This window comes from Nicotiana tomentosiformis, chromosome 11 (assembly GCF_000390325.3).
Source record: "Nicotiana tomentosiformis chromosome 11, ASM39032v3, whole genome shotgun sequence".
Lineage (NCBI taxonomy): Eukaryota > Viridiplantae > Streptophyta > Magnoliopsida > Solanales > Solanaceae > Nicotiana > Nicotiana tomentosiformis.
In genome coordinates, this window is record NC_090822.1 from 54,830,586 (window position 1) to 54,847,014 (window position 16,429).

The 16,429-nt window shown below is 34.9% G+C and overlaps 1 protein-coding gene across 3 annotated transcripts; it reads right to left on the reverse strand.

The window, feature by feature from the left end:
- Positions 1 to 633: 633 nt before the first annotated feature.
- LOC104106857 (uncharacterized) lies at positions 634 to 14,537 on the reverse strand. Of its 3 annotated transcripts, none has more exons than XM_009615501.4 (13): positions 14,035 to 14,533; positions 12,398 to 12,685; positions 12,245 to 12,318; positions 11,993 to 12,152; positions 11,868 to 11,892; positions 11,647 to 11,736; positions 11,265 to 11,436; positions 11,110 to 11,183; positions 2,672 to 2,744; positions 2,169 to 2,240; positions 1,953 to 2,086; positions 1,189 to 1,262; positions 634 to 1,074 (listed from the first exon to the last, which is right to left on the reverse strand). In XM_009615501.4, exons 2-13 carry the CDS (start codon positions 12,585 to 12,587, stop codon positions 1,010 to 1,012), a joined length of 1,203 nt encoding a protein of 400 aa, XP_009613796.1. In that variant the 5' UTR covers positions 12,588 to 12,685; positions 14,035 to 14,533; the 3' UTR covers positions 634 to 1,009. The 3 variants fall into 3 exon arrangements, with proteins under 3 accessions (XP_009613796.1, XP_009613797.1, XP_009613799.1); XM_009615502.4 differs by lacking the exon at positions 14,035 to 14,533 and adding an exon at positions 12,995 to 13,160; XM_009615504.4 differs by lacking the exon at positions 11,647 to 11,736 and having other exon boundaries at positions 14,035 to 14,537.
- Positions 14,538 to 16,429: the final 1,892 nt, after the last annotated feature.

The window sequence follows — 16,429 nt, forward strand, 5'->3', positions numbered from 1 at the left end:
ATCGCTTTGCTTGGTTATTGTACGGGAATTATTAATGCGTTCTTGTTAATCCTAATTCCATAGGAATATAGGTGTTAGGTTAACTTGAATAGGCGAGTAGTACTTCGGGAGAAGGCTACGAGTAATATTAACCATGTCAACCAATAAACGAGATAAATTAATTAGACAATTAAGTGAAAGACTTAACGGGATTGTTAGCTAACCCATAGTTCTAAAATATTTTCTCTCATTGAATTCGTCTCAAAATTTCGCCAACTTGTTTCTTTAATCTCTTAGTTTGCTACTCTAGATTAGTTGTAGTTAATAGTCTTTAGAAAATCGTTTGAATAGATGAATTGTCTTAGTTTAATTTAGTTGATAGTTAATCACAAGTCCTTATGGGTCCGATATCTGGACTTACTATCCTATATTACTTGTACGACCACGTATACTTGCATGTGCGTTTGGGAACAACAGTATATCAATTAATCAAACCTCGATATAATATTCTCTTATAATATTTTATTTATTTATTATTTTTATTCGATTTATCGTCTTTAAAGTTTGTTTTGTTAGGTTTCACATGACACCTTGTCATTTCAACCCCTACATGTTTGTATGAATAGTGAAACAAATTAAAGGAGAATCTTGCTCTATTTGTCATTCAATCTCTTTATTCAAGGGAAGTACAAACTTTACAAAAGAAAATAAAAGATTGGCCAACAAAGATAAATAACAGCTCGATCATTTGTTTACCCCTTTGTATTTGGTTTTTTTCTGCTTTCATTTACGTGTAAGAAGGATCAAGAAATCGAGATTCTATAACGTTATAGCCACTTCGTTTTATCAAGAAACTAAATGAATCATGTTAGTGGGAAGTCTTTTGATACACATTTGTCTTCAGGACGACAAAAAATGTTGCATATGCAGAGACTTCCTTGTATTCCCCGACAGGCATGGAACCAAGCCACTGAGGCCAGCCATTGAAAAGCCATAACAATGGGAACAATCTTTGGCAATGTGAAGTTTGTCAAACTTGTGATGCTGCTGCTACTTGCCTGCTCTTCCAAACGATGGGAGCCACGAGCATCGATACTGCAAAATTTAAAGAATGGCAAAACTTCATATTATATGTTTAATTATCCAAAATCTTTATCCCTTATCAACCAGAGTCAAGATGGAAGGTGGCCAAGTGGCTGAGCTACTTACTGTAAACACAAACTGCAACCCATTCATTCACTATCCTTACCCAAGTGCTGGTCCAACCAACATCTATTGTAAACCTGCAGATAAACAATAAAAGTACCATGTAATAAGAAGCATTTAGTTACATATTTTTAAGTTGAACTCAATAGATTGCACGGTTCCAATCCCATCAAGGACCCTATCCTCATTTACCTTCCCATCCTTCAGTATTCAAGTGTCCACTCTTACCTCCAAATTTTGTTTGTTTATTTAACTTTTTTAGAAAAGGAGCAAGCAGCATTTCAATTCCCTGCCATCAAATGGTCTTACACTTATGACCACCAATTTGACCTGAATCGTTGTTGATGTAACTTGTTAGATTACTTTTTCTTTCTTCCAATGGACAAGAGAACTACATCTTGATGCATAACTACTATTGTTTTAAGTTCCTCATAAATATTCTTTCTAGATCTGCATGATTAAGTACCCTGTCTAAGGTGCTGAAAAGAAGACCTTCAACACAAGGAAGATGTGATACGGAAATTTTAAGTTACATTTTCTGGCAGAATTAGATCCATATAGTGGTGGCAAAATGGATTTAAAAAAATGGTTATCCATCCGTATTACCCGTTTTTGACCCGCCCCTAGTTCCATATGACATGCACTAACTACAAAATATGTTGTTGCTAGTAGTTTCAACCTGAAATCTTTTATCACTTCCAACTGAACCCAAAAATTAGATCGCCCAAATGAAAATTAACCTATTGTCTCAAGATGAAGGAACTTGCCTCTTCATGGCGTGATTAGGATTCCATCCAATTAATAGCATTGCAAAGTACATTGCTCCTGTCGCAAAGACGAAATGAAAGAATCCATAACCATATGGAACATCATCTTCTTCAGGCGCATCATCCTTCTTAAACTGTAACTTACTTCTATTAGAAATTTCCCCTTCATTTTGTTTTCTTGTATTGTGATTATAAAAGTATGAAAATGAGGCAAACCTGAAAGCATTTCGAATCAATTCCAGTTGAAAATGTTGCAATGACAATTGCAAGGACCGCTATAACGAAGCTCTGTCAAAACTAAGAGCGACAACTTAGAGTTGTGGAAATTAAAATAGGGAGGATCATGATAATCTACCTCAATGACACGCTGAAAAAGTGATCGTTCTACTACACCACTATGTATTTTGAAGTCGAGACTTTAATATGAATTCAGCAGCTCATGAGACACTTCCCCAAGATTATATAGCATTTAAATCTAAATGCTGGATATACCCTGTCCAAATTATGACGCAAAGGCAATAGAATAATAGTAGAATTGACCTTGACCAATTTGACTTAAGATTGACAAACTAGGAAGATATACTGCTACATGTTGACTGTCTCAACGAACATTTTTTTAGTCAAAAAGAATTTTGTTGTAGCTGCTTTGGAATCAGTAATGTATTAGCTAAAAGGCATTAAGCAGTTTTGTGTTAAGGTTTTTGAGGTCCGAAAATTACAATGATGGTGAACCAGTCTCCTTTTCCAGTTGCCAATTCTGCTTTCCGGATGCATTTCTCCTCTGGGGGTTCACTGTAAATAGATGAAACTTATAAGAACTTTATTCAAGAAAATGGCATAATTTCATGAATACCATAGATGCCTAATTGTGAATTAGCATTCTCAAATGAAAGCTTGAACCGAACAGAGGGACTTTCTCAAATAAATGAAAATATTAACTTGAAAACTTCCCGTGACAAGTTTAACTTATCTACTTCCTCTCTCATATTTAAATGACTGAGAGACAAGCTTGAGAATACTTTAAGACATGCATATGCCTTCAGGATTTTTGTCGCACAACTTCTATGCTCAACAAATGACATTACTTAGAGTTAGAGACGGGTCCAGAATTTAAACGTAACATTGTGGGGGCACCATTATCTCTAACGTAAATATGAAAATAATATTAGTTGCAATAAAATTTGGAGTGCAATTCTTTGAAAACTTAGTCATTACGAGTTCGTAGCCGAAAGAATGTTCAAAAATATGAAAAACTTAAATAAAATCAAGACTAATAAAGGTGTGTAAGTAGTCCAAAAGTCTCAATCGACGTCGCAGAGTCAATGGATACTTGCTACTTTGCCGAAGTAAATGTTGAAGGGAGAAGGATTTTAATTGTCTTTATTTTTTTAAAATGAAATAGTAATAAAAATTGGTTAGAGATAAAGATTATTGACTAATTGAACTAGTTAATGAAATAATTTATCCCCCTTTCCTACTGTCTTTAGTCATTATTTTTATGTTTCTTTATTAACTTTTCAAAGTCTAGAAAGATGTATCTCCAATAGAGTTTTTGCTATTTTGTGTAGAAGATCGTGAAGAGAAGTTGAGTTTTGGAGCGTTAGATGGAGAGTGATGTTCGGCTAAAAAATCATATATTTAACCATTGTTGCCTCACGTTCTAGTACTTTTAATCATCTTTCGAGTATTAGTTATATTATTTTGTGCTTAATATTATATTTTAACTGTGTAAGAATAAAGCAATATGAAGATGGTGAGATTTGGAACAAAATTGAATAAAACGCGAAAGAAAAAAAGAAGGAAAAAAAATAAATAAAAAAATGAGAAGAAAAGGGGGGACACCCCTTTGGTGTTTGTCCCAAGTGAAGACAAAAAAGGAAAGAGAAATACAACTTAAAGGAAAGAAGGCAAAAACGACCTGGGAGGAAGAATTGAATTCGTGGAATCGTTATTGTTTTCTGCGCCAGGACCAGCGCTCTGGACGCTGGGGACGGGTACTTTTCCTAATTTGTTCGAGACAAGATTATTTTGGCCCTACACGCCCCTAAATCATATAAAAGTGGTCCTAAACTTATTTTGAAGGAGAGGACGGGACTTTGAGAGAAGAACAAAAGTACAAAACACTCGGGAGCACATATTTGATCAATTCTTCCATTCTTCTTCTAGTATTCATTGATTTTATGTTTGAAAATATTATTTTTGATGATTGTATGAACATGAGTGGCTAAGAACCCTATTGTTCTGGGATCATGGTGCTACATGAATGTTGGCGTTTGATGTTTAAATTGACGAGTTTGATTTTATCATATTGGGTTGTTTATTTAATTCTATTTTTAGTTATTTTGCTGAGTAGCTAACAATGAAATACTATCTACGAATCTAGAGTTGAACTCAAAAGTGGGAATTCTAGGTTGCATATAGAATTAAATAGAGCAAGTTCTCGAATCCGGACATCGGGGAACGGATTCGCAATTAGGATAGAAATATACCTAATTGCCTTGCTTGGTTGAAATACAGGAAGTATAAATGCATTCTTGTTAGTCTTAATATCATAGACATATAGGCATTAAGTTAGCTTGAATAGGCGAACAAGAACTCAACAGATTCTTATGAATAATATCAACCCTGTCAATCAACAATCCAGATAAATCAATTAGTCATCTTAACCTAAGAACACAACAAGATTGTTAGCTAGCCTATGACCCTAGAATTCTCCTACTAATTGTTAACCGAAATTGCTTAAGTATTGTGGTTGATTTCTAGTTATTTCATTGCTTGATGTTTCTTAGGTAGTAAATTAGCCACTCACACATTTTGTGAGAAAACTCTTGAATCGATAAGTTATTTGAGTTTGAATCAGTAAAAAGTTAATCATAAGTCTCCGTGGAAACGATACTCTACTCACTACTCTATTACTTGACGACCATGTATGCTAGCGTGAGTGTGTTTGGTCGCAACAAGTTTTTGGCGCCATTGTCGGGGGCTTAGAATGAGCTATTTCTCTAGATTAGACATTTGTTTATCTAATTCAAGTTTTTTTATTTTTAGTTTAGTTAGTATTTTTTATTTATTTAACATGGTATCTTGGATTGAAAATTATTCGAATGATGGTTATTCTTATTTTGATGATCCTTGTCCATATTGTGGAGGACCCCACTGGTGAAATAATTATCAGAATATTCCCGGGAGCGAGTTGCGCACACAATCTCAATCCTTTGAGTGGAATATTAGTAATATGTGTGGTGGTCAAGGTGGTCATTGGGATAGTTATCCTAATTTTTTTTATCCTTCTCTGAGCCCTTATTGTGATCTTTCAACAGTGTTTGTAAATTTGACAAGGGCAATGAAGTGCAACATATGGAACATGATGCATATATTAGGGATATTTTGAGGCAAATGGCAGAGCAACACATGAAAAGAATGAGGGAAGCAATCACAAGAATAAAAACCAATCTGGAAGAATTAAATGAAGAGAACGAGTTCCACCAAGTGGAAAATTTTGAAGAAGTGGAGATTTTGAGCAAAATATGGCTAGTGGAACGAGCTGAAAAGTTAGAAATATATGAGGGTCAACGTGAGGAAATTACTGATGGGATGAGACACTTTATAGAAGGAAGAGCTGAACTGGAACAAGAGATCGATAAATTTGGCACTACTATTCACGACTTAGAGGCTCAATTGAATGCAAAGATTGATGCGTCTAACGCCTAACAAAATAGTAATGAGTTGTGTGAAGCTGAAAAGGAGCTTATACGATAAATTGAGGAGCTAAAAGTGAAGAGCCAATCATATAAGCATATTTTTGTTGATGATGCCCATGTTGAGAAATGTACACTAGAGCCATATGAGGAAACAAATAATGTTATATTTGAATACTCTTGTGTATGTAAATATGAGGATGTAAAGAGTAATACAATTCTAGAGTTATGGCGTATTGGTCCTCATTCTATACATTTTTCAACACTGTGTTTGGATGATGACATGAAAATCAAGTCATCTGAGCCTTTGGAGGAGCTAATGGATGAGGAACCTGGTACTTGCATTCTTGAATTCGTCGTGCCAGAGAGATAGAATTACATACCTCATCCGAAGGCCAAGAAGTGTGAAATGCGATATTGGTTGCTTGGCCCAATTAAATTTGTCCAACCACCCTGGGAGCATAACAGAAAGCTTGAAGCCAAATTAGAGACTCAATTCATAAGTTCGAGGTGGAGGCAAAAAGTGGTTTACGTCGTACCGCGACGTTAAATTAGGCGCTTGTTGGGAGGCAACCCAACTTTACTGCTTTCTTTTAGTTTTGATATTTTTTCTTATTGTATTATTTTTATAGTATTATTTTATTTTGTAGGATTTTGAGTATAGGAAGCAAAGGCATAGGAAGTGTGCAAAAGTGAAGCAGATGATTGGAGCTAGTGTGAGGTACCCGCACAAAGGACCATCCGTGGAAGAAGTCTGAGTACCTCGTGAGCTGCTATTACTTCGGTCGTTGGCCTTTAAGGGAGTTTCTTATCCACCCTCGTTATTTTTTACTTTATTTATGCATTGGGGACACTGCACTCTTTTAAGTGTGGGGTGGGAGAATTTTTTTAGATCATTAGTAGTGTTATATTAGTATGTTAATTTCTTATTTTTTTCAGTTTCGTATTTTTGTTTTTTTATAGTAGTGTAGTATTATAGGTGATTAATTTTAAAACTAAAAAAAATGAAAAAATTAAAAAATATTAGACTTTTCCTGACGATAGATCTCCTAGACAGTTTTTTGAGGGATTAAAGTCTGGCAAAAAATTAAAAAATAAAAAAAATAATACAAATGTATGTCTTTTTATATTTTAGGTAGTAATAACCCCCCGTGATTTTTCTTTGTGCCTCGGTTCTTTTTCATGGGATGTAGTTTGAACCGGGTAGTAGTTTTTCAACTTTTAGAGTAGATTAGAATTTAGAAAATAAATGGAGGAAGAAATATGAGATTCCTAGGCACTCTTGACTTGTTTAACAGTAGCATATTTAGGATTTGGCATGTGTAGTACCTTCCCTATATTTCAAAATTGATCATGATATCTTTATAAATTGGATAGCATATTTTGTGGTGCCTATGTCTCGTTTACTAGACTTATGTTCACTTTGTGCTTAATGCTTAATATCTCGTGGCTTTGTGAATACTTGTATTAGCTGAGAGTCAGAATGGGACCGTCCCTTAGTGAGTCATGTGCCATGTGTGAAGTGAGTTTTTTGTGTAGTTCATGTATTGTACTTGTGTCTAAAACTTGCCCTATATGTGAGTCGAAGCGAAAGTTTAGGTGATGCTTGGTTTGAAAAATGATTTTAGGCTTTCTTTGATCTTTTTGAGCTTATTGCTTACCATAAATAAAAATTATCCCTAATTAACCCCTTTGAGCCTATAGATTTTATTTTGCATCCACATTACAAGCCTATGCCCTTTTTGTTCTTAAATGACATTATTTTGATCTTTTACTTCTCAAAGCACTTTAATTGTGAAATGAGCGCTAAAAGAAGTAAGAAAGGACTAAATGTTGAGTGGCTTTTGAGTGGAACCAATGAAATGAAGAAAGGTGCACTTGTTTTGTAAAATAATACACCACTAGCAAAAATTGAAAATAGAAGAAAAAGAATAGTTGGAAAAAAAGAGAGAAAAATCTGGAAAAAAGAAGGAAAAATATAGATGAATAAATTATTGTCTTGTTCTTGCTAGTGGATATGAATTAAAGTAGTGCTTAAAGAAGAAGGGACCATTTTTGGAGGTGATATTGTTTGTGAAATTGAAGTGGTGTTGAAGAAAATGTGCTTAAGGTGATTATGTGATGTGTTAAAGTGCTTAGGAGGGTGAGTCATTATTCCTAAAATATATCCTATCCGACTCTTAGCCCACACTACAATCATGAAAAAGTCCTAATTGATTTTAGATCGACCGAGCCAACATTAGTAGAGATTTACATTAAGGGCAAGCCTATGGTGCTGATTGCATGCATGTGACTTCTTTGTGAGAAGGAGAGATTTTCTTTGATATATGTGGGTCCTTAAATTATATTTGATCATGAGATTCGAATATGTCGATTCAACTTACTCTATTGTTCTTGTTGTGAGGGCACATGGTTTCACGAGGGATAGGTAATATTATTAGACCTCTCTAGGATGTTGGGTGTTCAACCCATGAATGCATTGTGACATTGAGTCGGTTTTTGAGGCTAGGATTGTTATGAGCACATTGTCTTTGTTATAAATATTTTTGAAGAATGGCATAAGTAAAGAGAATTGTAAGTGATTGCATATGCTACAGTTTAATTGTTAATATCCCATAGTCATTGGTGTAGTGTGCTGGGAGGAAGAATTGAATTCGTGGAATCGTTACTGTTTTCTGCACCAGGAAAGCGCTAGGCGCTGGTCTGGACCCTGGGGACGGGGTACTTTCCCTAGTTCGCTCAGGACAAGGTTATTTCGGCCCTACACGCGCTTAACTCATATAAAAGGGGTCCTAACCCTATTTTAATGGAGAGTACGAGACTTTGAGAGAAGAACAAAAGTATGAAACACTCGGGAGTACGGATTTGATCAATTCTTCCATTCTTCTTCTAGTATTCATTGATTTTATGTTTGTAAATATTATTTTTAATGATTGTATGAACATCAGTGGCTAAGAACCTTATTGTTCTGGGATCATGGTGCTACATGAATGTTGGTGTTTGAAGTTTAAATTGACGAGTTTGATTTTATCATATTGGGTTATTTATTTAATTCTATTTTTAATTATTTTGCCGAGTAGCTAAAAGTGAAATACTATCTACGTATCTAGAGTTGAACTCGAAAGTGGGAATTCTAGATTACATATAGAATTAAATAGAGCAAGTTATCGAACCCGAGCATCGGGGAACGTATTCACAATTAGGATAGAAATATACCTAATTGCCTTGCTTGGTTGAAATAGAGGAAGTATAAATGCATTCTTGTTAGTCTTAATATCATAGACATATAGGCATTAAGTTAGCTTGAATAGGCGAGTAAGAACTCGACAGATTCTTATGAGTAATATCAACCTTGTCAATCAATAATCCAGATCAATCAATTAGTCATCTTAACCCAAGAACGCAACAAGATTGTTAGCTAGCCTATGACCCTATAATATCCTCTCCTACTAATTGTTAGCCGAAATTGCTTAAGCGTTGTGGTTGATTTCTAGTTATTTCATTGCTTGATAGTTTCTTAGGTAGTAAATTAGTCGCTTACACATTTTATGAGAAAACTCTTGAATTGATAAGTTATTTGAGTTTGAATCAGTCAAAAGTTAATCATAAGTTTTCGTGGAAATGATACTCTATTCACTACTCTATTACTTAACGACCACGTATACTTGCATGGGTGTGTTTGGTCGCAACAGAAAGCTTTTAAAAGAAAAAAATTAAACTAAGTGACTTCTATGTACTAGTACTAAATTAATGTTTGAATTAAAAAAAGAAATAAACCAAGTTGACTGCTAAATATAGAGTACTAAACTTTCGTTCAATTAAAAAAGGAAAAAAGTAAGAAAAAGTGAAGTAATGTTGGTGTTGGGTCTGGCAGTGAGGAAAGGAACTTAAGCAGGCCGTTGAACCAGTGCAACCATGGGTCGTTTTGCTCATTTGGGGGCACAATAAAATTATTATAAAGGTCCGAAATGTATATATAGTAATATATACCTGATTTTTCCCGAGCCTATAGGGTGCCAGTGACCCCTCACCTCTCCACGTGAGTCCGCCCCTACTTAGAGCTATTGATATTCCTAAAAGGCTCAAGAAACTCTGGTGTGTAGTGCTTAGTTTCAAATTACAACCTCTTTCTTTTTTTCACCCATGAAAGTTCCAGTGAAGAAAAAAAGAAGGATGAATGTTGGAAGGAAAAATTACGCGACACGAGCATATACACTTTATTTACCATTCTTAAATGTACTTCAGAAAATTATCATTCGTAGCCAAATGTTAAAAAGTATTTTTGAGTATTCTAGATTAAGTATTCTAGAATTAGGCTGTACATGTATGAAATTGTACATATGGCTTATAGGATAAGATTTTTGCATTATCTAAATGTTTTTGTGTTTTCAAGGATGATCAAGTTAATAGTATGTATGTGAAATTATTTAATAATACTGAGAGTTATCCTAGGACACAAATTCAAACACCTTTTTTTTATCTTGTAATGTAAGAGTGGAGTTTCAATATAGTGAGCTAAATGTCTACCTCCCTCTTCCATCCTCTTTATGCATTATGATATGACGAAGGGCCCACCTTATATTCTAACATTATATTTGAATTTTATTACAAATTCACTTATAATACTTAAACAAGAGATCAATTATTTTTAACTGAACAAGAGAGTAACAAGTTCTCGTAACTCAGTTGGTTACAACACTCTCTTAGTGAGCGGAGGTCTTAAGTTCTACTCGCGACGAGAGCATTCTATTTTTTGAATTTTTGTATTTTCTCTTGGTTAAATCCGTTGCACGAATGAATATACATTTGATACATGTTGTATTCGTTGCGCGAACGAATACAGTTTACACAGACTGTATTCGTTGTGCGTCTGAATACAAGTGATGCAAGCTGGTAACAATTGAACAATAGCTATGAATGGTAATTAGGCAAACTATAATTATGTGTGATAATTAGGCTCTAAACTGTAATATTTTATGAAAATTACTTAATTGGTAGCCATTTATTGTTTTGTATTGGGCCAAGAAGCTCACCTTGTATTTAGAAGAATCAACCTAAATAGCGGTCCATCCAACCACTTAAATTAGAAATAGCCGGTGGAGGTATAATATATGCATAATTTGTGTATTATATGTGTATAATCAATGTATAATTTATATAAATAGCTAGAAAAAGTAAATAATAAATAAGGTCGGCTATTTGTGTAAATATCCCTTGTATTTATTCTGGTTGAGTGTACAGTTAGTGTATTATTCTGTTGGGCTAGTTGTGTAATTTGGGTTACTTATAGTTTCGGGTTTCCGGGTCTCTATAAATAGTTTGTATGGACGCGGTCATCATTTACTCTGGGAAATAATACAGCTCTCGTTTTCTCTCTCAATACCAACACAAAATCCTAACACGATTTCGTCGACTTACCATAGATGAAAAGTTTACGGAGAAAAACATTCAAATCATACCTTCTGATGGCAGACCAGCAGAGAAACACCACATACAGCCCCATAAAACCTGGAGTCAGGAAACCGACATTCACCTGCTGCCAAAAAAAAACATTAATTTAATATAAGTTTACCCAACTCAAAAATAAGCTGTAACACAAGCAACTGAGACTCGCCTTGGGGTGGAGAGAGATACTGGTCATGAGTTGGAGGAGTACTAATGTCCAGGAGATGAAGAAAATATTAAGAAGGCATGATGGTTGAGGAGTATACCAAATGTACATTAGAATGATCCCAAGGATGCATATAATATATGCAGTGGTTGCAAGTAACATCATTTGGATGTGGCTGCAAGCAAAGTGGTTTTATTTCCCATTAGCACGAACCATTTATACACAATTAATATCCAAATGAGTGTAGCATAAATAAGTTACGTTGATACCATAATCATTCATGTAGTTTCCTAAGATAGATCTTGTCTGACATATATGATCAAGGCATGCTTATTCTCCGTCAAAATTTATAGAAAAGGGGGGACTAATTAAGCCAATTAATTACCATCTGACAGCATATTTCTCAGAGTGGCAGCAATCATTCAGCCATGTGATAAAACTAATTATACTTATAAGCTGAATTAGTAAAAAGACCCTGCAAATGGAGAATCAACAAAATTAATTGTATGAGTTACATACATGTGGTTTCTGTGAATTACATTTTAATATCAAGTAAGTGATTGTGCATGATGAAACAAAGCATGTCAGATGAATAATTGGTCATACCCCGCACCAAAATGCGCAACCTCGCCTGTGCACAAGACACAACATCATTCAGCTATATATATATATATCTATGAAGGATTAATATCTGAAACACAAGACAAGTACTAGATCGAATATGTACTAACCATAGATTGAAACAATCTCTCCAGGAAGAAGAAAGGGAAGTAGAATTAGAGAAATGTTCATGAAAAGCTTGGCAGACCACCATCCTGAGTGCCATAATTCTCTACGGTCATTCAATTTCGAAGTACCAGCTGTAGAGAGGAACATGGCTAAATAGAAAAGCTAAAATGATATTAAGGCTTGACTCAGAAAATCATGGAAAGATCTAGCAGGGAATTAGAATTCCATGATTGAGCCTGTGTTTAGGAGGATACAGAGCACCCCAAGCTTACTCTCAACACTCCTTCTGCACCCAAACAGTCTTCACCACCATTACATTCTTTAAATCCTGCAGATAGATAGATATACACATTGTTAGAAATTAATGTGTACCACCGCATGCAGCAAAGATCAAAAAGCCATCTTACTCTTTATTTCTTTCAAAATGCTATGGCCATAATCACGAACAGCCCAAGCTAGTAAATTTGCAATGAGAAATAATAAGCCGTAAATATATCTAGCCATCCAAGGATTAGAGCCATGTCGAAATTGGTCTAACCAGTAACCTAGCTTGATCTTGCCATATCTCTCAGTAATGCTACTATTACTGCCCTCCATTTATCCTTTAGAGCAAGACAAAGAAGTTGTACTCATGGCATAAAAGTACGAATGAAGCAGGGGAAGTTGAGTTCTTCCCTCCAGCACCTCAGCTCCATCTGCAAAGCAAATATATATATAATAGAATATTTGGTATATACTTAAGTTTCGTATAGAATTAAAGCTTTTTAAGTTAATTTGTCAACTACAAAGCATCTAGTATAGCTATGTGAATGAAGATGCCTATATATGGTCCTTAAATTCCTCCACGACATTTTTTTACCCCCTTTTGGTCATGCCAAGGTTTTGGACCACTTTGCAAATTCTGAAAGTATCTTAGATGAAATGGATGTTTTTAATCATATCTTGCCATTTCACAATATTGTGTCAAATGTGTAATACGAATTTCGTCATGTAAAAACTCGTACCACTCAAAAATTATTCCTTCCTGATCACCATTAGGAGAACTGGTTCTTGTTGAAATCAACATCAAGTGGAAGAGATTCCTAGTCGGTATCTATACCAAATGAACAAAAAACCGAGTTTCTGACCCGAATTCTTGAATATATTCTGGTTTTGTATCCAAAAGAGGTAAACAAGATAGAAATTCTCTAGCAAAAGATCATAAAACATGAGCAAATCACGTGACAAGTTTGCTTGTTTTTTGTTGTTTTTCTATTATTCTTTTCTAAGGAATTGCTTGTTTGAACAGCAAAGAATCTGCAAAAGAGCTCTTCCATAAAGACCCATTTTGAAGCGTGTTGCGTTCATCTACCAATTTGCATCTACTATACATTTATGTTTTCTTCCTATCTTTGCAATTCCCTCGATGCATACAATTATACAGATATCATACACATGTTACGTATTGCTAATATTTCCATCACCACCAATATTCGACAATTAAAGGCACTGAATCCTTTTTTAATTTCCAAACCCCCCCCCCCCCCCCCCCCCCCACACACACAACAAACATTGCTATTCTTCTTTCCTTAGCCTTGGCCCCAGAGAGGATAACTTCATTACACGGATTTCTGAGGGTTTCGATAAATAAAATAAAACCTTTTCTTTCTGCCCATAAACTTTTTTGGTTTGATCTAGTCTAATATCAGATTAAAAATTATCCCATATAAAGTAATACAGTATATATTCCTCATGATGTTGGTTTCAATCCTCATCAAAACAAATGAGAATTTGGAAAACTCTTACATGAAATCATCAGCTAAGGAAGATTACCATAAACGCAGAAAAGAGTTATTCTTTTCTTCTCATACATGCCTTAATCTGATAAGCAGATCAATGCCAATGGAAAAGTATCCAGAAATAGATGGATTGTTGACTAAGCAAGACTTGAAAGAGTTTGGATTATTGCCTCATAATGATTTACATGGAAGATTAAGCAAAGGAAATGATGGTTTCAGTTTGTTGTTTATATTTAAAGATTGAATGAATAATCACAATTACATACCCGTAAGAGATAAGCGGATGAAACTAACTATTATCTGATAAAGTTGATACCAAAATAAGCACCAAAGATGTCTTGCAGTACTAATGCTGAAGATCAATGTTTATTTGAATGCAGAAGCCAATCTCTGTCGATCTGTAGTTTGCTTTCGAGTAACTTATTGATAGAGAGATTGAAAGCAATGTCCTTACTAATTCTCCTCTGGAACTTCTTTTTGTCCCTCCTGTCTGTTGACGATTATATATATATATATATAACTAGATAGATATACAGAACGGCTAGATTGGGTGGGTGGTCTGCGGGAAGGTGTGGGGAAGGGAAGAGCTTGCTTTTAACTTTTTTTCTTTTCCCCTTTTTTTTTTTTTTTTTTTTTTTGTGTTGGATGATGTTTGTTCTGCTTTTTCTCCCGCCGAAGCGAAGCTTTTAAGACTAAGTTTTAGAGAAGACTAAACTAGAAAAAGGGGGTGAAATGTGCTCCATCAGCTATCACTCTTTCATGCGTTCAAGTATATTCAGACGCGGATTCAGGGTTTTTACGTGATGGGGCACAGTATTATACTAAATTAGTAAAAGCTTTTAGTGTTCAGGGTACCAAGTACTTTAAATTAACTATTTTCAAGGTAAATACATATACATATACAAGATTTTTTTAGAAAGCTAACGGATCCGATGATCCTCACTTTAACGTATAGGTCCGCCACCGAGTATAATCCTAAATTAGTGGAAGTGGACGCTATACCTATACGCTATTCGTGCCTTTCTTCTCTTCCTATGGCGCATGCGGGGCATGGCTCTCCTAAATAATTACACTAATGATTATTATTGTCCTTAATTATTAACGATAACATTCTCAACTTTATATTGTCAACTGTATTTATCACAAACTTATACTGTCATGACTGATGAGCTATATGTCTGCTAGCAGCTTTGTGGCTTTTATATTTTTCCCTTCCTATTATTTTAGGTTACCAAATATGGTACTGACAAGTTAGTATCACGATCGAATTTAGAGTTTGTGACCGGTGATATTCGGCTTAAAGTATGTATATTTATATGCATATTGCCTTGCATTTTATTCATGTTTCGTAGATTTCGAATGTGTAATGTAATAATTTATGCTAATTAGTGGTATTTTTATGTGTATGAATCATTCGGAGATAATTTAGGATGAAAGTGCGTGAATTGAAGCGAAAAGGGAAAGAAACGAGAAAAAGCCACAAAGTAGCGTCGTAGGTGGCGTGAGGCGCTACATGTGGCGCAGTTTCCACAAGCACAAAATTTCCAGCGCTAGGGCTAGCGCCCCACGCTACCTTGGGCGCTGGTGACGGGGACTTGTCCTATTTCGCCCGGAATTGGTTATTTCGACCCCAAGACGCCCCAACTCGTATAAAAGCAAGTCTAAACCTATTTTGGAGGGGGAGACGCCACTTTGAGAGAGAAACACAAGTATGGAACACACAGGAGCACGAAATTCATCAATTCTTCTGTCCTTCATCTAGTATTCATAACTTTTATGTTTGAAAATAATATTTTGATTATTATTATGAACATGAGTGGCTAAGAACCTCATTATTCTGGGATTATGGGTCGTTCTTGACTATTGTAAATTGACGGTTGATTGTGTTTCTTGATTTATCATGGTAATTTATTTATTCAATCTTGCACTAATTAATTATTCTATTGCGTAGCTAATAATAGAGTACTATCTAAGAATTTATAGGTGAACTCGAAAGTGGGAACTATAAATTATATATATGATTTAATAGAGTATGTTCTTGCATTCGGGCATCGGAGAATAGATTCGTGATTAGGATAGACATATTTTAGTTGCCTTACTTGGTTATTTTTGAAGGAAATATACATGCGTTCTTGTCAAGTTTGATTCTATAAACATATAGTCTTAGGTTGGCTTGCATAGGCGAGCGAAGCCTCGAAAGAACTTTGTGAGCATAATAAACCCTACTAATCAATAAATTAGATAAGTCAAGTGATTACATCAACCTGAAAAACGTAATAGTAGAGACGTTAATCCCATAACCCCGGAATATCCCCATCTCATTGAATTCTTTCTAAGTGTTTGTTTTCTCTACTTGCAATCTTATTTTCTTGCTTGTTTATTAGTTCGTAGTAATTTAGTTACAAAAATCACAATGATCTTCTTAACACTCACTTGAGCATTAAATTCATAAATAGCTTAGATTCGACATTAGTTGATCATAAATTCTCGTGGGAACGATACTTTCTTATCACTTTATTACTTGTCGATCGCGTATACTTGCATGTGCGTTTGAACCCAACAACCAGCACTTGGATACCATTCTAGCCGAACGAATCCTTCCAAGTAATACTGATAAGAATCCTCAGGTGAATGATGTAACCTTGAGGAATGGTAGAGAAT

Excerpts from the sequence above, each read along its gene's own strand:
- LOC104106857 (XM_009615501.4), bottom strand. The coding sequence starts at position 12,587 with ATGGAGGGCAGTAATAGTAGCATTACTGAGAGATATGGCAAGATCAAG. Across the intron at positions 11,184-11,264 it reads GTATCTCTCTCCACCCCAAG|GTGAATGTCGGTTTCCTGAC; the intron begins GCGAGTCTCAGT and ends TTTTGGCAGCAG. Across the intron at positions 1,075-1,188 it reads GGTTGCAGTTTGTGTTTACA|TATCGATGCTCGTGGCTCCC; the intron begins GTAAGTAGCTCA and ends TAAATTTTGCAG.